General features: G+C 45.9%; 1 protein-coding gene across 2 annotated transcripts in view; it reads left to right on the top strand.

Annotated features, from left to right (window-relative positions):
* The window catches only part of FGF13 (fibroblast growth factor 13), a 117,142-nt gene that overhangs the window by 51,750 nt on the left and 43,973 nt on the right, over positions 1–21,419 (top strand). Inside the window, exons 1-3 of one of the 2 annotated variants that reach the window (XM_075720567.1) lie at positions 5,605–5,791; positions 7,776–7,886; positions 14,073–14,176. In XM_075720567.1, the coding sequence (XP_075576682.1) occupies positions 5,605–5,791; positions 7,776–7,886; positions 14,073–14,176 (402 nt within the window). Of the gene's footprint in view, positions 1–5,604; positions 5,792–7,775; positions 7,887–14,072; positions 14,177–21,419 lie in introns of those variants that run through there. The other variant, XM_075720568.1, reaches the window with a different exon arrangement.

Below are 21,419 nucleotides of genomic sequence, written 5' to 3'. Positions count from 1 at the left end.
CTCAGAAATAGACCTCTAGCTGACTCTTAATTTGGCTCACATCTAGGGTAACACTAGGCTTTCGGGGTAGGGCACTGGCCAGCAAACCGTGCTCGTCCCCCGAGCAGAGAGCACCCAGACACTCACCGTTCTGCAGCGCTTGTGTCCAGCCGCGGAGCTGGCTGCAGAGGAAAGGCTGAGTCATTTCCACGGGATGTTTCACGGAGGAGCTAAGTGATGCGGGGCTTAGGTCTGAACAGCTCTGTTTCCTGGTGAATAGTAATTCTGTTTACTTAGAAGAGGAGAAAATCACTGGGGGCCTCAGTGCTGCTGTGTCATACCCGACTGGATGAAGTCTTGTTTATCTCAACCTGAAAAGAGAGAGAAGCGATTCTGGTGGCACTTTTCAGAAAATCATTCTCTACTTTTGGGGAGCGTAGGCAGTGGAAATAGTCCATAGATTTGACTCCTGAAGCTTTTTTTATTCTGCTTGTTCTGTAACAGCTGTAGCATGTTACCCAGCAAGAGCTAAAGAACCTCGAGAGGGACTCCTGACATCCCGTGTCAGGCGGAAATTTTATTGTCACACCAAAGCAGCTTCAGTCTTGTAAAGGTAGAGGGCTGGTTTGGGGTTTATGCTGGGCTGAGTGAGGTCTAGAGCCGGCTTGTGATTTTTCTTCTGGTCTTGATTTTCATGCAGCATTTGTTTTGCCCGGCATCTACCTGTTTGTATAGGACCTACTATAAATCTTTTGGTACTTGTTTATAGGGGAAGAGGAAATAACTGAACATGCTAGTTAGTCTGAGGACGGGATATTTTGACCCAAGGGGCTGGCAGTAAGTTCCTGCTTTATGGCAACATGTCATGAGAATCGTTAATGCTTCTATGGGGCACAGAGGAGCTCGGGTCCCTCGGCGAGTCACATGTTGGGCTCATGTGCCAATCACCGGTGCACTTGAACGGGCAGCCGGAAAGTGCCGTCTCTCCTCCACCCGTTCCCTTCTCTGACAGCAATGCTGCACTGATACACTGCTCTGCGCCCAGTCACATCTGTTGACGTTCACGTGTCCAAGTCGCATCGGCGATCAGCACTGGGGGGAAAGGAGTTCCTCTGCTCGCAGGCTGCAGCTGGCATCGGGCGTGCTGCAAAGCCGCGGCGGCTTGTCAAAACTTGCAGCTTCTTTCATCACAGTGAGGTCTGGAGCTGGCTTGTGAATTTTTTTTTCTTCTGGTGTTGATTTTGGTGCAGCATTTGTTTGGCCCAGCATCTACCTGTTTATATAGGACCTATAATAAATCTTTTGCGCTTGGGATGGATTCAAACTCATGGGAAATGGCAGTGGTCTGGGACCTGCCACAGCACAAATGGTTCAAGGAGGAGGGAGCAAAACCCAAAAGTTTTACGCTTTCCTCTAATTTGGTGAATAGCCAACAGTGCTTGCCTGCAGTTTGGGCCAGTGATGGGGGTTTAATTGCTTTCCTTCCAGGAGCCAGGCAGCGAGGGCAGCACCCTTTGTGTTGGTGGAAAACCATGCCCTGCGTTAGACGAAGAGCCAGTCCTGGTTGGGTGCAGGGGTGGGGTGGGGGAGTGGGCTTGGTACCAAATTGCAGGCTTTACTTTTGCTCAATCCAGGCAACTTCTGGAGGTGCAAGTACATTTTCATGATCAGAATCATGGAAATAATCATCAGCGTAAACTCAACAGATGACTGGGAGGAAAAAGATATAAATCAAAAGCAGGTGAGATCTTTCTCTACTTCAAAACAGTGGAATTGCTGCTGGGTCAGATCCCAGCTCCAGGCAGATCACGGTGCTGTCTCTGACGGTAACTGTACAAGTCTGTCCCATGATGATTTCTTAAGAGGTGCTTAATTCTTGATTGAAACGGGGCTGGCAATTTACTCTTTAGCTTTAAGTGTGCCCGTTACAATAATCACACACGAAGAAACAGGATGTACGTTCAAGGAGTGTCTGGTTTTCTTCTACATTCAAAAAGTCGCTTGGAATGTTATTTTATTTTATTTTACCTTTTTAGCATGGTGGGGAGTGCACAGCTCTTGCTGTTCAAAGAAAATAAAGCTGTTCCTTTGGATTTTTATATCTGTAACCCTGAAGTAGTCCAAAGACTAGTCCTGTACCAAAGACGTTTTCCCAACAAGATCTTCATTTTCATGTGCCATTTATAGTAAATGAAGACATGTTTGTAGGAGTACCGATAGATGAAGAGGTTGATCATGCAAAAAAACTGGAGGACTGTTTTTGAAACTTAAATCTGATTATGCATATATGCTATTTTTATTCCTCTCTTTAGTTATCTGTCAAGGAACATTTGTGCAAATGAATTTTCATTATGGATTTTAAGCATGCGGGCTGCAATGCTGGCAGAAAGATATCCTAAATACTGCTTTTATATCCTGCTTTTCCCTGGGATTTTCAAGGTTAGCTGAATTCAGAGTTGTGGTTAGTTGTTGTGAAAATGAAATGTCATCTGACCGATAGGACAGATCACAATGAGGCAGCTTCACTTTGATCTGAAGATCAAAGGCTGCCTTCCAAACTGGGATTATTTATAAAGTAATGGGTGAGTCTCAAGAAAAACAAGTCTCACTCATGACTGTATTGGAAGTGGAAAGATGGCAAAATTCATAGTACGTTACCGGTGAGTTGAGTAGGATGAGTTATTACTAATAATATCCCACTGGCTGTCTCTTGGGTTGGATTTCACATGTCTTATGTGGACTGGCAGATGAGGGTAGTGGTGGAACTTGTGAATTACAGTTATTTTTACCTTACTGTTTAACCCAAATAGGAAATTAAGAGCATTATTTAATATATATATGTGGATGCCATGAAGTGCCTCATAAGCAAAGGTGAGTGTGCGTATGTACCTGTACACGTAGGTATACATGTATACATATACTTCTTGTGGGAAAGAGGTACTGTGGATGGGTATGTGGGGCTGCCAAATTCAATATACCACGTCAGCTGTCGAGGTCTCAGGCTGTGATGGCACACATCGTACTTTCAGTCAGGCATCGTATTAAAACTTGTGCGTTATGGACATTTCTGTTATTAAGGCCTGGCCACGCAACATATTTTATTTGGGCAGGAGTTCCCAGTTGGAGGAAACCAATTTGGACCTGTTGTGAGCTGTTTCTAGTCCAGGGAAGGACTGTAATGTTTGCAGAGGTACAGCGAACTGCTTTTGAATTGGACTCTTTGAAGGGAAGATGTTAGGTGGCATGGTTTCCGCTGTGCTTGCCTGGCACCACGGTGTGCAACCCCAGGGAGGGAGGGGAGGACTGCGTGGCTTTGCTGAGGGCGTGTGGAGGAGAGGAAGAAGGGGCAGGTATCCTGAGAAGCCTGGCTGAGTCTGAAGGCACATCGGAAATCGGGTGCTGTCACACCAACCCACCCGCATCAGTTCTGTCTCACAGTGGGGCTGGTCCAGGGCACGCAGGACGCAGCTCCCGGGCTTGGCTGGCTGAAGGCCATTGCCACTGCGGTCCCCGCTGAGCTCAGCTCCTGCAAGAAACCAGCCTACAGCCTCCCCCCTCCCGCTCACGGGACATCCCACCCTGCCTCAGCGCCTGCAAGTGACTGCAACTCCCCTCTGCCTGGGGGATAAATTCTTTCAAAAGTTGTTTGCCTTCAGGGTTGCAAATCTCTGTTTTGTTTCCAGCCTGAACTGGCTTTGTTTTAGGCTCCAGCTGTTGAAAACATGCTGAAGAGCAGGGGGTGGGCTGCAAAGGGACCCCCAGGACCTCCTGCTTCCTATGGCCTGGGGCACGGATGCGTGCAGGGCTCGGTGTCTGCTGCACAGGGCATTAACCCCAGTGGGGTGCAGGCTCTGACACCAGGCTCTGCTCCCCGCGTTGTGGCACTGCTGCTTCTCCCTGCCCTGGTACCCCGCAGCCTGGCCCCCACTTAGCCAGGGGTGAATAAACCCAGCTGGCATGAGATCTTGGCCTTGAGGGGCACAGAGGCACGGTGGGGGGACAAAGGGAAGAGGGAGAACATGGCAATGACAAGGAAATTGCGCTCTCTGAGGATTTTCTAGTCTCTACTGGAAAAATGGAGCTGGGGGTGGGGGGGAGGAAAGGCAAGAGAGGCAAAAAGCTGCCAATAAATCAGTGAGGCAGAGAGGGGGCCATCCTGTAAGGATGAGGGAAAGGCAGGGGAGAGCTCTGGCTGGAGCTCCCCTGCCTGCCCCCCTGCCTGCCTCCCTGAACCACCTTCCTGCTGCCGGCCAGGTGTCCTCACGCCGCTGCCGAAAACCTGGTGCCAGCTATTTGCTCATCGCAGTCACGTTTGTTTGGGTGTCTGCGCCTCCCCAGGAGGCGGCTCTGCCAAAAGCAGGTACCCACAGCCCGGGGGGCCGGCGAGGGGGGGCAACTGGGGTGCACTAGCCCCTGCTGCCCACCCCGAGCCCCTGCTGCCCACCCCGAGCCCCTGCTGTCCACCCTGAGCCCCTGCTGCCCACCCTGAGCCCCTGCTGCCCACCCTGAGCCCCTGCTGCCCACCCCGAGCCCCTGCTGCCCACCCCGAGCCCCTGCTGCCCACCCCGAGCCCCTGCCTCCTTGCTGCCTGCACCCTGGGGGCCCCTCCACAACTCTCCACACAAAGAGCCACCGGGCAGGTCTCCCGCTCGCTGCCTTGCTTGGGAGAGGAGGAGAAGGAGGAGGAGGAGGAGGAGGAGGAGGGGAGGGTGGTGTTAAGGGGCTTGCTGCGTCGCCTCATTTCTGTATCCAGCGCACAGCTCGTGGGGTGTGTGCGAGGCGCGCATCGCTGCCTGAGGACCGCTGCTGCTGCAGTCGCGGCGCTGAGCTGCCGGCGACCAGGCGTCAGGGGAGCTCTGGCTGTTTACCGTCTGGTGACAAGTGTTGCAATGCAAAAGCTGAACGCGTCCGCGGAAGGGAGGCTGCGCCGGCAGCGGCACCTGTAAGGAGCAGAGGGGAAGAGGCTTCCCGAGGCATTCGGCAGCAGGCAGCCGAGGCTCCAGGCATCGGCACCTCCTCCCAGTGTCTCCATCGCCGCTTGCTTCGGATGTCTTCTTAAGGGAGAAGAGGAAAAAGGATACAGAAAACCCTGCAAGTGGACAGCCCCTGCTGGAGTCTAACAGGTGTTTGCTGGGATTTGAATGGGGAGGGGATGGGGGGGGAGAAAAGTTAACTGGAGAAATTTGGGCTAGGAGAGATGCAATGATCTTGCAGCAAGTGGATGTGCCATGTCTGCATGTGAATAGCGCGTCTGGAGAAGCTCGGAGGGCTGTCTTGCAAGTGATCTGCTCGATCTCCGTAGAAACGCTCGCCTCTGCCTGCAAACTTTCCCCTGCCAGAAGTTGGGAGGAATAAAAAAGCATCAGAAAATCAAACAGGGAAGATCTCAGCAGACAAAAACATTTGAGCTAAACTGTTGCATCCCGACTCGGGGCTCTGGTGCGAGCGTCCCACCGGTGTCTCCTGGGCTCCCAAGCCGATTGGCAGTGGGTGGCATTGGCCAAGGCGCCCGGCAGCGTCCCCAGCATTGGGGACGGGCCGAGCAGCATGCTGGCTGCGGTGCCCGCGGCCAGCAAGCAAACCCCGCGTGCCTGACCCGCCGGTGGTGCCGGGGCGGTGGCGGCCATGGCTGCAGCCATCGCCAGCTCCCTGATCCGCCAGAAGAGACAAGCCAGGGAGCGGGAGAAGTCCAATGCCTGTAAGTGTGTCAACAGCCCCAGCAAGAGCAAGGGAAGCTGCGACAAGAACAAGTTGAATGTGTTTTCCAGGGTCAAACTCTTTGGCTCCAAGAAAAGGCGAAGGCGGCGACCAGGTTGGCAAGGGTTACGTGTTTGGGGGGTTGCTTTGTTTAATTTAATGCAAACTGGGATGTGCGTCAGGCATGGGGAAAGGGGCACCGGTGCCTTGGGGTTGGTAAAATGAACATGCAGGTATTGCCCTTCCTGGCTTGTATGATCTGATAGATGTGGGTACTCCGTGCCAGTCCCTTCCCCTTTTATGTTCATCTGGTTTATTTGGATAACCCACAGCATTGCTATCTGCCTCACTTGCACACCTGTGTGTAGCCCGCCTTACACACACACATATACAAACACACGTGATTTATTTGTGGGGGAGATGTTTGCAGGGGAAGTTCCCACATGTACACCTCCTTCAGCTGTATGTTAAATAACTTAGCGGTCTAGATCTGGTTTTGTCTCCCCGCTTCGCAGAATGCCTGTGCCGTGCTTTAGTTGCTGATTGTAGATGAGGATTTTTGCTTTCGCTGGCACCTTCCAGAGTTTTGCTTTGGTGCCCTGTTCCTTTCTAGGAATCTCATACATGCAGCTGCCCTGCAGACGCGATGCTCTGTGTCAGAGGTGCAAAAGATCAGGCATGAAGACTCAGTCCCTGATCTGAGTGGGTTTTTTTGTATGTGGGAGGAGCAAAACCCTCTGGTAATGTTGCTATCGCTTTGCTGTGCTGAAACATTGATGACATTCGGCACTTAACCCGTCTGCCTTTCTCAGCAGCCACAGAAGAGGTGCCTCGCTCCCAATTTGCAAACAGCTTTGGGATGTATTATGGCTAAAAAGCCAAAGTGGGGTTTGGATTAATTTCTTGTCAGAAAAGTTGGTTGATAAGCGTTGTGCATCCGTCAGTACCCTTATTAAAGGTTGCCAATTGTCATATACTTATGCAAACTATGGTAAGCTTTTGCCTTCAGCTTCTAATAAAATGAAGTACGGTAGCAGAGCTCCCTAATGTCTTTGACTACAAACGCAAGGAGTCTTATCCAGACATTACTATTGGAAATGACACATCATATCTTCACAGTATGTTTATCTCTGAATTAAATAAGTTGTTGCAGAGCGAGCTGCGGAGATGCATCACCTCCTGACAAGCATAATTGTGTGAAATGACTACAATGCAGATGTCATTGGGATTCAGTGGAAGTAGATCTTTTTTGCAATTACTCCTGGTGCATTACCTAGATATCTTAAATGACAGACTTGACAGAAGATCCTGTTGCTGTTTACTTTTTGGTCTAGAATGATCTGAAACTGTATGAGATGTCTTGCTTTCTAACTGTGAATCTGAGAATGGTTATGAAAAAAAGAAATCTATCCAAACTATGTGTTGTTTTGATCTTTCTTCTTCTAGCTGATGAGGTAATTACCTCAACCCTTATGGTAATATTTATTTTGCAGTTCCACACATTGCTGGATTTCAGGGTTCCCCCCTCCATTTTCCATATGTTCATTGAGTAGTTTATCACTTTGGATGCTCTGTACTCTTTGGAGCAGCGAGGAATGGGGGTTTGTTTATTAGAGCTGCAGCAGTTCCTGTGCTAAACGTTTGCTGCTATATATTTAGGCTCTCAACTGTCACTATGGCTCTTATTAGCGCTATCGTAGTAGTCCTCTTTTTCCTCTCCATTTAAGAACTCACACCTTTTGAAAAGGCGGAATACGCTCTTTGCCAGCTCATTTCTAATCTTAAATGAGATAGGGCTGAGCTCCTGAGGCCAAGCAGCACACTGTTGGAATTTGTATTCACTGGAAGCAGGTTTCACTGTGCTACCTACATTGCAATCGAAAGTGGCATTTAATCATTTTGGTAATTGATTTCAGAGGCATAAATTTGATCTCAACCTAAATGAAAAGTGTTGCAAAACTGGTTGCCCTGCTTTTGTTTCGGGTCTTTTTCATATCTCAGCCTTCAGAAGAAACCTGGAGATTTGTTTTTAGCATCCTGCTCACTTGGAACAGCACATCAGGATTTCCCACATTAATCTCGCTATTGTTTTTTTACAGAGCCTCAGCTTAAAGGTATAGTAACAAAGCTATACAGCAGGCAAGGATACCACTTGCAGTTGCAAGCAGATGGAACAATTGATGGAACAAAAGAGGAGGACAGTAGTTATAGTAAGTGACACAAGAATAAATGGTGTGTTTGTGAATTGTGGTGTCTCATTCTTCCCATATAGGTCCGTTCAAAATTGTTGTCCCGGGATGACTGAGTGAGCGGAAGCGGCATTAACACTGTCCTCACAGCGCAGAAGTCTTTCAGACTTACTGGGTCTGAGAGAAATGCAAATAAAAATCAGTTATAGAAATAATGAACTAGAGGAGGTAATGATGACACATGTGACAAACAAAGCAAATGTTATCTCCATGGTAATCTAGAGAAGTTCATTGCTGTCCTTTGGATTTTATTAGATTTTTTTTTTTTCCCAACAAGGAAAATTTGCTCGCCTACTCAGAGTGCCTGAAATAGAATAACGCTATCTCCACTTTTAAACAGGGGCTCATTCAAACAGAGCTGTGTTATTTCACACAATGAGAGTTCATCATCATTTTGAAGTTCACATTTTCCTATTATTATTATTTTTTACCCCTTCTAAACTTAATTATACCTTCAGCTTTCAACCAGATTTCCCTCAGCTTTTCTGTGAAAAAGCTTTGGATGCTTTTGGTTTGGTGGGGGTTTTTTTGTTTTGTTTTTTCCTTGTGTTTTTTTGCAACTTCGAGAATTAGTAGAAAACAGCAAAAGACTAGAGCATACATTTGGTGTGTGTGAATAAAATATTTAAGCGTTTCACACAGTTGTACTCTTTAGCTTAAACTACGTTTCTGTTCTGAAAGAAGGAGTTAGGAGGAGCAAGGAGTTTGAGAAGGTATTTCAGGCCACTTAGATAACAAACCAGAAAATCAACAGGCAGACCTTCCTTTTTAATTATTAAAAAGCACTGATTTAAGTGCCGTCATTTTCATAGGAAAAGCATTTGCAGGTGAAACCTCGTTTCATCTTAGAGGGCGCTTGAATATGGCAGAGTAAGCACTAGATGCAATAGGAAGTATCCTATCTTATTTGTCCGATCACTTGCTCCCACACTTGTCCCGCACCCTCTTTAATCCTTTTTGCATCCCTGTATTAACTTCTGAGTGACAGGAGGGAACCGGTTGGGCTGCTGGAGGAGGTCTCTGCAGCCACTGAAGGTGCTGGCCTTCGGGCAGAGCGCAAGCGTGGGATCTGTAGAGTAACCCGAGGTCTGGCTCCAGGTCCCGTCCTCACCTGCGGAGAGGGCAGCACACGGACCGGCTCCGCGCGGTGCTGAGCGGCTGCTGCCATCTTATTGAGTTCTCCTCAGTGCAGCCACAAAATCTGCTCTGAGGATGATCTGTATAGACCTTAAAGCTTGCCCTTCTTCCGAGTGAATGTTCTAATATTGATGATTTTAAGTCAGCACAGATCGTTCAGGATTTCAGGGTAATTCTGTTGATTATCTTAACAAAGAAGAAGAAATAGGCAAACCTTACTTTTTAAATTGGAGCATGATATTATTATAAACTTTTAATGTACCAGAGCAAATATCTGAAACACTTTTTTTTAAGTGATCGTTTCATTCAAATATTTTGCTTGCAATTCCTCTAACAGGGATTCTGAGATTCCAAAGAAGATAAAACTTATAGGAATCTGTCCTTTTGACATTCATACAGATGTGTCTGTTTCTAAGATATCTTTGTTTTCACTGTGTCCTTAAATTTACCATAACCTGACAGATTACAAAGCAAATCATAAAAACTCCTTGTTGCTAGATACCAGTCTTCCAAAATGCCGAATACTTAAATATCGTGGAAGTATCCCAGAAATGGTTGCAGCTGGGCTGCAGTATCTAAGTGTTCAGAACAGAGGAGGGTTTTATCATAAAAACCCACATGCTTTTGTATATATTCCTCTTTTAGGTAAGGTAAGTGTACGGACCTGAATGTCCTGCAGTCCTGAGTTTATTTTAATTGCAGTATTTTTAATGGGGCCAGTAAGACAGACTGTGCTGTGGATCAGAGTCCACATTAGGGGCTTCCCCCAAAGCCTTGCTCGAATGACTGTGAAGTGGATCAGGCCTTCTAAAATCCTTTCTTCCGATATCTTCAGAGACATCTCTCATTTAGCCCATACACGTGCGCTGTGGGGAAGCCACAGGACTTGCAGCCCCCTCCGAATGTGGGGGGACTCCTTCTCCAGTCCGTTCTCTCCTCCTTTGCACCCCCTGGGGGTTATCATTGCTGTTCCCTTTTGTCACCTTCACTGAACATTTGCTCTGAGACCATTTGCTTTGTGTTCACTGTGATAATAAAAACTCCTCTTAACAGTAAGGGGAACATCCTCAAATGCAGCTGTGGCCAGCAAAGCGGTTGCACAGCACTAGGACTCTAAAACTGCATTTTTTAGAGCAAACCATAGCCATAGTCCGCCTGGTCTCCAGACACAGCATTGGTCAGCCTTGTTTAAATTTCAGAATTTTTCTTCCCTTTTTATGGTAGAGATGAGGAGAGCTTGTGGTCCCTGATAGCCAGCTGCTGTTTTGTGCTCCTGACAGCATCCTGGGGCCAGGGGTCCACCCTCTCCATCGTTTGCTACCCTAGAGCAGGGTGCAAAGTTTGCCTGAAGATCCCCTTTGGCACCTGACTTGGGAGCAATTATTTCAAGCTCTGCAGACCCACTGCTGCATGCAGGGTTCACAAAAACAAGATTGCATCCACAATGGCAGGGAGTTTAGAAGAAAGCTGAGATTTTGGAGCACAATTTAGGCAGGAAGTAAAACATGGGTTTGAGGAGCCATGGCACTCACCAGACCTCAGTTTTAGCCAAGAGTCCATGTAATTTGAGGAAGTGCCTCATGAAAAGGATTTCCTGGCTGCAAAACAGATTTTGCCTCATTAAATGTGTTAAATAGGGCAAGGTTTTAAATCAGGGCAGAATTTATTCCCCAATTTTGGCAAGACAAAAAGATTTGAGGACTGACAAAATAAGGAAATATAGGAAATTATATCCTTCAGAAAGCGTACGAAGGTCCACGTGGCCAAGCCAAGGATGGCACAGACCTCACAGTAATGTATACGTTCATAAATCCAGCTGTGGCCCGCTGCCTCTGAATTTGCAGCTCTAATTCTCTGTCAGCTTGTATTGCACAAGGGCCATAGCAAAGATCATTTCTCCCTTAGGCATCGCCAAGTTTTTCATTACCATGCATATTAGGTCCTTATTTTACACAGCGCAAATGTAATAGGGAAAGGCTAGGATGCAAATAACTTTGCATTATCTTATGCTAACGCAAACTGATTGTAGTAGCAAACAATTTATTTTCCTGTGGCTTTTTTTTTTTTTTTTTTTCCTCCACCCTTTCTGCCGTATCTGGCCACATGAGGGTCAACCGCTAGAAATGCGATAGCATCTGAAACCCACGGCATTGGGGGCTTGCAGAGAAGGGGGCTGCGTGGCTCTGCTGTCGGCCCCACCAGCTTTCGCTGGTCACAGGCCACTCGCTGTTACAGAAGCTGGGCTTGGACTTGCTGCTGTGCAAGGACGGCGGGAGCAGCGGTTGCTGCTGAAGGGGACAGTCCCCTTTTTTGGTGCAGTGCCAACGTCCCCTCGCCTTGGAGGCGGCAGCTGGGGCAGCCAGGCTGTGTGTCTGGCTGTGCTGGCGTAGGACAGACTGACTGTGCACCCCTCCAACAGCCGGTCCCTCTCCCTTTCAGCGGAGGCAGTCGGCAGCAGAGGCAGCACTACTCCCCCACATCCCTTTTGCAACTTCCGATAGTCTGTGCCACAGCAGCTGCTAATCCCACCGATGTCTAAACCAGCTTCTGAGTGTGCCCAGCCCTCGTCTTGCCTCAAAATAGAGCATGTACGTTTATGGCAGGAAAACATGTTCAGCTGCTGAGGGAAGCAGCTGAGCACCCATCACAGTGGGTGCCCCAGCCCTCCCCTGGCAGAAGTTGCTCAGCCTCATCTCTCTGCTCACTTTGCCAAGCACAGCACAGCCAGGAATCGCTCACTAAAACCTATCTCTGTGGCTGTATCTTCTCGACTGTCCCAGGCTTTGCCCATCCTCAGCTGGTCTGCTGACAGGTTCATAGCACTATTACCAGTGGAGCCCATGCTCGTACCCTTGTGCTGAAAATGCCCAAGCGCTTGCCCTACTCGTAAATATGCCATTAAGAAAGTGCCTTTCAAAAGACACCTCCAGGTTCTGCCTGGATACTGAGCTTTAAATTGTGCTCTCCTGCCTACATGGAGATCAGATGCTGCTTTTGGGCGTTGAACTGCAAAAGAGGGCTCTCCAAGGGAATATTTGCTGAGTCAGACAGGGAATATTTTCTCCCACAAATAAATTCAAGCATTTGATAGAACAAATGAGAAATATATTTCCCTAAGCATTTCCCTTACTGGAAATGTAAGTTTTGTTTGCCAAAAATTGCACAGAACTAGAGGATTTTGGTTTAGTGAAGAGAAAGCCATTTCTGTTGATTTTGTGCTTGCAGGCGAGCGTGAGGAGGGGCTGCATGCGTGTGTGTTTGTGTCTGCATGTACACTGGTGTGTATGAGGGGGAAAGAAAACCATAGGTAGGATTTTATGATCTCCTACGTTTATTTGTCAGCTCTGGGTATTTCCACCAGCTCTGCTATATTCGACCATTGTAGGAAATCCAATACTCAAAGGTGCCCCAACCTCAGAGCGGAGCACCCGTAGTTCGCAGCGTGCCAGCGCAGCCGGGCAGGCTCAGCCCAGCCCTGAGCGTGTCCCGGGGCTGCTGCCCCCCCCGCCCCAAGCCTATTGCACCCCCTCTTCACCGAGCCGTGGGGTGAGATGCTCAGGATAACCTGGGACAGCACATGGAGCTGGAGGTCCAGCTGCCTGCTGGAACAGGCTCTGTTTGCACCAGAATTTAGTTCTTCGTCCCCAGTGCACAGTGTTAACTTCTGGCCATGCCCTTATCGAAGACAGACATGCATATGTTTGCTCTCCTTTTTTGATCCACTTTTGACAACCCTACACCCAGAATTTAGGGTCTGTATTAAATGCTGGCAAGATGCAAATTTTCTTTCAATTAAATATGACCGTTTGGGGGTTGTCAGGCTGAAAAAGGAATATAGACTGGGTCAGAGTTCTTAGCTTATACTTTTGAAAATAATAAAAATATTTCAAATTCATAATTCAGTTTTAAATTGGCTTCAGGCAGTGAACATAAATACCAAACTTCAGCCTGAAGCAGACCGGAGTTTTACAGGCAAGTAATAAACAATTGGAAATAAGAGCCAGTTTGGCGTTACTTCATCCTATCTCTGCATTTATACAACAGACCGGAAGGAGATGCTTTGGATCATGATAACAGTTCTTGAAAATTTTCTTAACTCCCCATTATTTTTAATCCTGCATATTGAACAGAGAGTACTGTATTCAACTCATCATTACTTGTGTTCAATTTTAACGTATCCATGAATCTAAGCTATGGCAGAGCTTTGCTTTTTTTTTTTTTTTTTAATTTGCCAATTTATAAACCGGAATCTTCATTTTTTGAAGAGACGTTTCTCTCTGTATAAATACTGCCACTATTAGCATGTATAGAAGCATAAACGCAAGCAGAACATTCGAAGCAGCTCAATTTTGAAAGAACAGATTTAGGGCTTGATCTAATGAATATGCTGTCATTTCATTTTATTTTGAAGTTAGTTAATTCTGTTTTTTCAAACCCATTCTCCTCTCAAAAAGAGGAAAAAAAAAAAAAGATGAGTTTTGAGTGGAGATATTTTGAGATGTTAATGAAGGTTTTTAACTTTTCTGAATTTCATCTTGCTGCTTCCTTTTGGTCAAAAATGTTTACTGAATTTGATCTGAATTTGCAAAAAAAAAAGTTTTGATCATCTCAAAAATCTTTTTGTTTGTTTTTGGATTATCTGTTTTTTTTCCCCTCCACTTCCTGTCAGAAAAAAAACAAAAACAAATTAAGTATGTTCAACTCTACTCAGCAGACGCTGGCTTCTGCTCATGCGGCAGGTAAGTCGTTTTAGCTCTCAGTACCTCCAGTTCACCATCTTCAGAACGGGGGAGATATGTTGATATCCTCTGTAGATAATTTCTGAGCTATCGGTGGAAACTGCTGTTGAAGACCACAACAGTAGCAGTATTGTTCTATAGCACCCGCAGCAATTAATGTATGCATGAATGGGCATTTTTTAATTTGGTTCTGGTAATTACGGCTTAATTTTCTATCTAAGCTGCGTATGCTAAAGGATTAATTTTGCTCTCCTTCTCCTTTCTCTCCTAGCTTTGTTTAACCTCATACCTGTGGGTTTACGAGTGGTGGCGATTCAGGGGGTTCAAACAAAATTGTATCTGGCAATGAACAGTGAAGGATACCTATATACATCAGTAAGTAAATATTTTTAATTTTTTTTTCCACTGAAATTATGGTAAGAACTTAGTAAATGAATAATTTACCATTCTAAGGAACCTGCTTATAACCTATAGAGATGGGATTTGCCAGCAAATTCAGTATAGGGGTGATATTCTGGTTTTAGCTTATTGCTCTATTTCCATTTTGGATATATATGGATGTACAGAATCAAAGTGCAGTGTCTTTGATGCAAACTTTGATCCTAAAGTGTGAAATAAATAAAAAACCACACCCAAAACCCTGAACAGAAAGGATGCTATCTCTTGGTCACTGAGGACTGATTGTACTAATCAGCGTGGAGTACAGAGGGAAAGGGACAACTTTGTGAATCACACGCATGCAAAAATGCATTTTATATCTTCCCATATAATCTCTATTATTGTTATTAAAAGGGATTTGAGAAAGCAATTTTTTTGTTTGGTTAGGATTTTCAAATAAAAATGGAATTAGGTGCCCAAATCTTATGGCTTTAAGTTGCTGAGTGAGAAAAGAAATGTTTCATTTAGCAGTTTTGATGAAGAAAGTCAGTTACTAATTGTCAGTGGCATTTCTCAAGAGAGCAAACAGTGTTTTTATGAAAAAAAAAGAAAAAAGGACATTTTTAAAACCAGACAATTTTTCAATTAAAATCATTTAGTTGAACTATGTTCAGGAGTTTTAATTATAAAGTCTTAATAGATTTTTTCCCAAGGAGGAAAATAGAGGAAAATGTAATTTACTATCTAATACAAATTATTCTCTTCTAAGAATGATTCCCTTAAGGTGCCTTTAATATTGATAACAATTAAGTAAACTTATTCAAATCTCTCATTTGTTTTGCAGTCCTGACAGCTGGGACAAGGGGCAGCTTTGCATATTTTTCCTCTTGTATCTGCCAGAGCAAAAGCAAATTAGAACTGGCTGTGCTGTGCGACAAAGCAAAATTTCAGCCAACAGCGTTGAACTCTGCTTTTCTTTTTGCTCTGGCTATTTGCTTAGCGCGGTTAATCCACAGATCTGTTCGCAGGGCTGTAGCCACACAGCCAGATCGTGCAAAGTCCCCTTGTAGTCACTGTCCTGCGACTGCACAGTGTCATTTACATTTGCACTGCAAATGTACCTTCGACTGCGCCGTGCGTTTTCATTTATGTTAGCATCCTCACTGCACCCCTTTCTGGCTGCCCACTCACCGAGAGGGCGCTGCGCCGTGCTGGCTCCTGCGGGCTCAGTTCTGCCTCGGGGAGCGTTACCTCGAGTCGCGTCTCAGGCTGGGGTAGAGCGCTTTGTACAAAGAGCAAAATTCCTTCCCTGTGCACAGCGAACGTGCTCAGTTTGAGTAGGTCAGTTCTTTCGTTGCATACGTGCTGAAAGAATCAGATATGGTTTTGCAAAGATGCAGAAAATGGGATGGGGACAGATTCTGCCACTGTTAACCTACAATGGAGCAGTAACTTCTCATTGTGAGACATAACCCTGAAGTCAGAGGGACCACTGAGAGAATGAAGTATTCTAGTATCCCTTGATGTGAGGATGAGTGGCAGAATGTAACCCTTATTTTGATTAAGTCCAGCTTTTAGTTTGATAGTTATTTAGGCAACTTAGGCAGAGCTCAGAGATTCACTTTGGTTGTAATTTTTGGTATTTGCATTGATTAGAGATAGTTCTTCATGTGGTCTCGTATGTTACCATGAATAGTGTCTTCCTTGAATCCTTTAGTATCTGTGAATTTAATAGTTTGTGCTATTGCAAAATTAACTGGTGACATCCCTCTATTTTCCCCTTAGTAACAATGGTCATTTTTGTTCATTTATTAGGCAGCTATATTTTCTTACATTTATTCTTTTATTCTTCTTGAACCTGATGGGTTTGGCAAGGCCTTAAATAGACTTTTGTCATGTTGTTTTGTCCCAAACTCATATTTTTAAATACTCTTCACAAAGACGGGTGTCCATTTAACGTTGATCTACTTTTCCAAAGAAACTTTCCACCCAGGTTCTCAATAATCTTGGGTTTATCACCTGGTGCCTTCTGGTTTGGTTGTTCCATCCTTTAAAATAATTGCAAGAAACCGTCTTGGCAGGCAAAAGCTCGCTCATGTCTCTGTCGATGTGCCGAGGGAGTGGACAAGGGCCAGTGAGGATCTTCTGCCCCTACTTCACTTGCTATGCAAAAAGGTTGCCAGAATTGCAGTTCCAGCACCATTTTTAAGTGTTTCTAACACTTCTTTTGCTGCTAATGGCCCTTTCAGCAAGGGATACAGTCTGACAGTCTGAAACATGGGAAAGTAGTTCTATGTTTTGGGCTGGATTCTTGGTTGCTGTAAATGAGTCCCAAGAGAGCTCAGCTGATTTATACCGGATTTATACCCCTGTGCAAGGGATGCCAACAGGGAGTCTGGGAACAGATCAGCTCAAGTAAATGCCATCCAACTACACATCCTGAGGGTTTCCAAGCCCTTACAGGTATGTGTTCCTGAATGGGATTTGTCAGGAGCAGACAGATGGCAACATGGGATTGACCAGGAGCAAAAGCCCCACAAAACACCGTCAAATTCCCGAAGGAAGAATATAGGGATAAATAGAAATGTACTGAAATTGCAGATAACTATAACAGCTAGTTGTACCATTTCCAGAGAGAAACAAAATTAGCACTGATGATGCAATGTAATAATGAGAGAGAATATCATGGTCTATGTCATGATCACTTGCTTTCAGTTTTATTGCAACTCTAGAGCTTCAGTCATGCTTGTGTCTGTGCAGAACCGTTTCCTTCAGATCGCATTGCCGAAGGTTATAGATTCATTTGGTAAAAGGTTTGAAAAACACCCTACTAAACGTGCCATCCCTGTTCCTCACCCTGTGCTACTGTCTGTGCCTTGCATCTGATAGCGCCTTTTAGCCTCAAACACTTCTAAAACACTGCACCTGATAAAGAGGCCATTAAGTCCATGGCAATTACCCCACTGGTAAATAGGTAAATAAGACATCTGGCTTACAGGAGGATAAATGGAGGCTCAGCTAAGTGCTTTCCCACACGCGCGCAGGAAAGCACAGACATTAGGGCTAACACACCAGGTGTCCCGTTTCCATGTATCTTGGAATAAATTACAATATTAAATGACAGTTCGTTTTCCTTTCAGTGACTGTGGTGAATTCTTGTGTTTTGTTCTTTGTGGCATATTTTTTAGGTTTGAGCTGTGCAGCAACAGAATTGACTTAGTTGATTCTGAGTGTCCTGTGTATGTAGAAAATATGTCCTAGCCACAATCCATTACAGTTGTTGGCAGATGGAGAATATCTGTGGATCCAGTTTGCTAATTTGTTGAGCTCTGGCCTTGGCCTTGCCTCTTCCTCCCTAGCAGTCTGCCAGGATGGAGATTTAGGTATCTGACCTCAAAGGTAGTCTGCTTCTGATCCAGTGACTTTGCTCAAGAATGAGGTGAATTTGCTCCATGAGGGGATCAGCAATGCATAATAAATCTTCAGAGAACAGATATCTGTAGTTGGCTGCCGGAGTTTATAGATAGTTTGTGGTGTCTTGTCAGTTAGAGCAAAAATAAGATCTTTAATGTAATGATAAAAGCTCCTCGGGGACAAGGCAGCAACTCAGCTAAGCAAAAAAAAAAAAAAAAAAAAAAGACACTAGGTTAAAATAAATATATAATTATCTACATTTGTTACAGAAGTGCATTAAAAGTCCTGGACAGCAGGGAAGGGAAGCGACCTTGGTCCTCCCCACAGCCTGCCATGCTGCCACTGCTCGCCCCAATACACACTGAGTGGCATGTGCCTCCTCTCCACACCAGCTGGAAAATGCATCTTCATAGAGTAGAAAAACACCACATTTGAAATGTTGGGGTTTTGGGGTTTTTTTTTGTGTAGCCAGTTTCCTACTGAGGTCGATGGGAGTTGTGTGACAGCATCTCCCAAGCCAAACCCACCCTTACGATTTTATTTGGAGGGACCTTGTCAGGAGCTATTTGAAGCCATAGCTCTTCCTGCTGTATGCTGCCTGAGCATCCTTTTAAAATGAAAACACAGGGCTTGATTCATCCCTTCTTACACCAGTGTCATGCTGCTGTAGATGACTTAGTGTTATGGCACTGCTGTTTTACGTAACCACATAATGAATCATGCCCTTTTGTATATTAGGATGGCTTTTATTTTATCTTATTTTTCTTTCTATGAACGACCGCATCTTTCAGATGACCACCATATATGCTATGCTTGAGTTTTTCAGGTTTCATACCCTATGAATTCCTTGTGTTCTTTCGTTGTCTTGAACAAAAGAGTGAAAAACATTTTAAGGATCTGTTTGTCAGACAAGTAGTCCTAGAGCTATTGCTTTCTCATTAAAGTGATTGTGATTTGGCGGAGGAGGCTCACGGTGATACAGAGCAGCAGCTGAGTGAAGTTCATTAAAGGGAAGGTATGTATGTAGGTGAAGAGAATTGGGTGTACTGCTTGAATTCTGCATAGGCTGAAACATAACCCAAAATACAGCAAATTAATAAAATAGCCTAAGAATATCTAGCCGTGTATTTTCCATGAACCATCATGTCAGAATTTTAAGAGTCATTTAATGATTGTCAGTGAAATGCGTATTTGTCCTGTAGAACATTTCAGCCCATGTAATTGTGTGCTTGCTTAGCCTGGATACATTGTCAGAAACAGTAAAATTAAATACGTGCTGCTCATTGCATCCTTCTGGCCGGTCTCAGGAGCTATGCCACTCGGCTTATGAAGAGCACTTATTTTCCATCTTATCTTGTTCTGGGCTCCTGTGATTTGCCAAAGCGTTTGATTTAATAGTGTCATATGCAAGTAAGCTTACAGTTTCTCCCAGCCGGGACAAGCGGGCTGACCAGTGTGCAGGAGTAGAGGAGAGCATGGGCTCAAGGGGGTCCCCAGTTTGGCTTTTCCTTTCTCATCCCCACGCAAGGGCTGCCAGAAACGCCTAGCTCCCCAGCAGCACTTTGTGGAGAGGAGCAGCGGGACTGAGCCTTTCCCCAGCTTGTCCCTGGGCCGAGTGATGCCCTCAGGGGCACACCCAGTGCACTTGTGCCACCGACGGTCCCTGGACCAGGTGGCTGCTCACTCGAAGCAGCCCCTGCAGTGTATGGGGTCTGAACGTCGGGTCCTCAGCACCAGCTCTCCCATCTGCTCCCTCCGGGCTGCACTGCCACCGCTCGCTAAGGTAGGCAGAGCCCTTGTCTGAGAGTAGTCCTTTGCCCTGACAATGTGTGATAGGGCCGTCTGTCCCTCCCTCCTGCAGCCTTTCAGCGCATCTATTGGAAATTCAGGGCATCCAGCCTTTTGTAGGATGGGTATTGGGAAATATGCTATGTGGCAGAGTTGTTTATGCTTGCTTTGTTAGCTATTCCAGGATGTCCAATATGTTTGAGTTAATAGAGCTGCTGTACGTGGCTTAATTTTGCCATTTCTTGTCTGATGCACTCAGTACAGAGTTAGCATGGGTTTAAGGAGAACTTTGATATAATACCCTGTGCAGAGTTTTATATATAATTTACCCTAACAGAGCATTCAGCTAACATTGTCCTCTGTATGTAAAATAGATTGTCATATATAAGTTTGGTACCTGCACAGAAAGTAAATATTGTATGAAGCGTGCATGTTGATTATAGCCAAGAGAAGTGAAATGTGATTAAATTCTCAGAGTGATTCAAAAATTGGTTTTGGTGAGTTGGAGAGAAGAGAAGTTTGTGCATATTTTAATACTGAGCAGTGCAGTGGAGACCTGCTGTAGCTAATGGGAATGGTTGGGGCATTTATAATGAATTACTGGCAAAGAGCATTTTTCCACCTCAGGGAAATAACACAAACCAAGACATAGGGGAAATAGTCAAAAGCTTCATCTAGTTAAATTTGCATGTCAGTATAAATCATTTTTTACCATGAATGCTCAAGTGCAGTAGTTCATTCTCTTCAGTGATAGGGTCTTAGATACAGCTGCAGCACATTTTTCTTTTCATTGCAACACCTTGCTCTGTGCTGGATAAACGTGCAACATCCTCACAGCGAGGAGGGCTGCTCCGGCCCTCCCGCCACGACCCGGCGTCGTGCTGACAGCCCTGACTGCTCCCGCTGCCCCGCAGCAAGGGTGGGAGAGCGGGCAGGCGAGGCGTGGGATCAGCACTGGGGCAGGAGCATGCTCTAAGGAGGTTCCCAGGCATCGTAGGATCAGCCCAAACTGATAAATGTTTTCTGACACCTTCAACCATGGATACTGTTCTGAATTATGCCAGCAGCTAAGCTCAGCAGATGCAAACGATTGTACTTTGGTTGCAGCGCAGAGGTGGATGCTGGCTGGTGCCTGGCACGGTAGCAGCCTGCTGGGTCTCCATGCGGCATCACAGGCTCCTGATAACGCTGCCTGGACGGGCGCTCCCTGGCTCAGGCTGTGCTCCCAGCCTCAGCCCATTACCAGGGCATCTGAACGTGAGTTTTTGGGATTAGTTGTGAGCTGGACTGTGCCTAGTAGTGTAGCTGTAGAGCCCGCTGCTCACCGACTTGTCTCCCGTTTGCTGAAGGGGCCAGCAGCCTGTCGCTGAGCTTGCTGTGGCTGCCTGGCCCCACTCTGTGATGTGGGACCCTCCTGGAGATCAGGTCCCTGGGGAAGCAGAGAGTTTTCCTGCAGCAGGTCTTCCTTAGTGAGGTATGTGCTGGTCTTCCTTAATGGTATGTGCTGTTGCTGAGTGGTGGGGTGGAGAAATGGGTGCTGTTTCATTCAGGTGCTTGTCTCTGCTGGGATCAGTGTGATTCCAGATTTTGGGAGACAGACTGCCCGCTGTCTCCAGCAGAGAAGGGGGGAGGGCATCACCCTCACATGGGAGAATTATATTACGAGACTCAGCAAGTTGAAAGTCTTGGAGCTATTATGCTGCTTTTCTCTACAAGTCATCCTCCAGGCATCTGAAAGGCACAGAGGTGCCGCTGTGCACCCATCCCTCACTGCAGGTGGTGGGAGCTGAGGATACTCAGCACCTTCTAAGATGAGGCTTCATAAGAGGATCCCAAACAAGAGAAAGTGATACTTCAGGACTGTGCATTGCACAGATCCTGACAGACCTGCAGTTAGATGCCAATGCAATGGTTTTCTAACAGAGTGGCTGTTAAAAATCAAAATTGCTGTTTGTGCAAGAACAGTTTCAATGTCCTATGAGATAAATACTACACATGTGAAGTAGATAAAAAACCTAAAAGTGCATCCACTCTTTGT

This window comes from Pelecanus crispus, chromosome 13 (assembly GCF_030463565.1).
Source record: "Pelecanus crispus isolate bPelCri1 chromosome 13, bPelCri1.pri, whole genome shotgun sequence".
NCBI lineage: Eukaryota > Metazoa > Chordata > Aves > Pelecaniformes > Pelecanidae > Pelecanus > Pelecanus crispus.
This window is presented reverse-complemented; position numbering and strand designations above follow the sequence as displayed.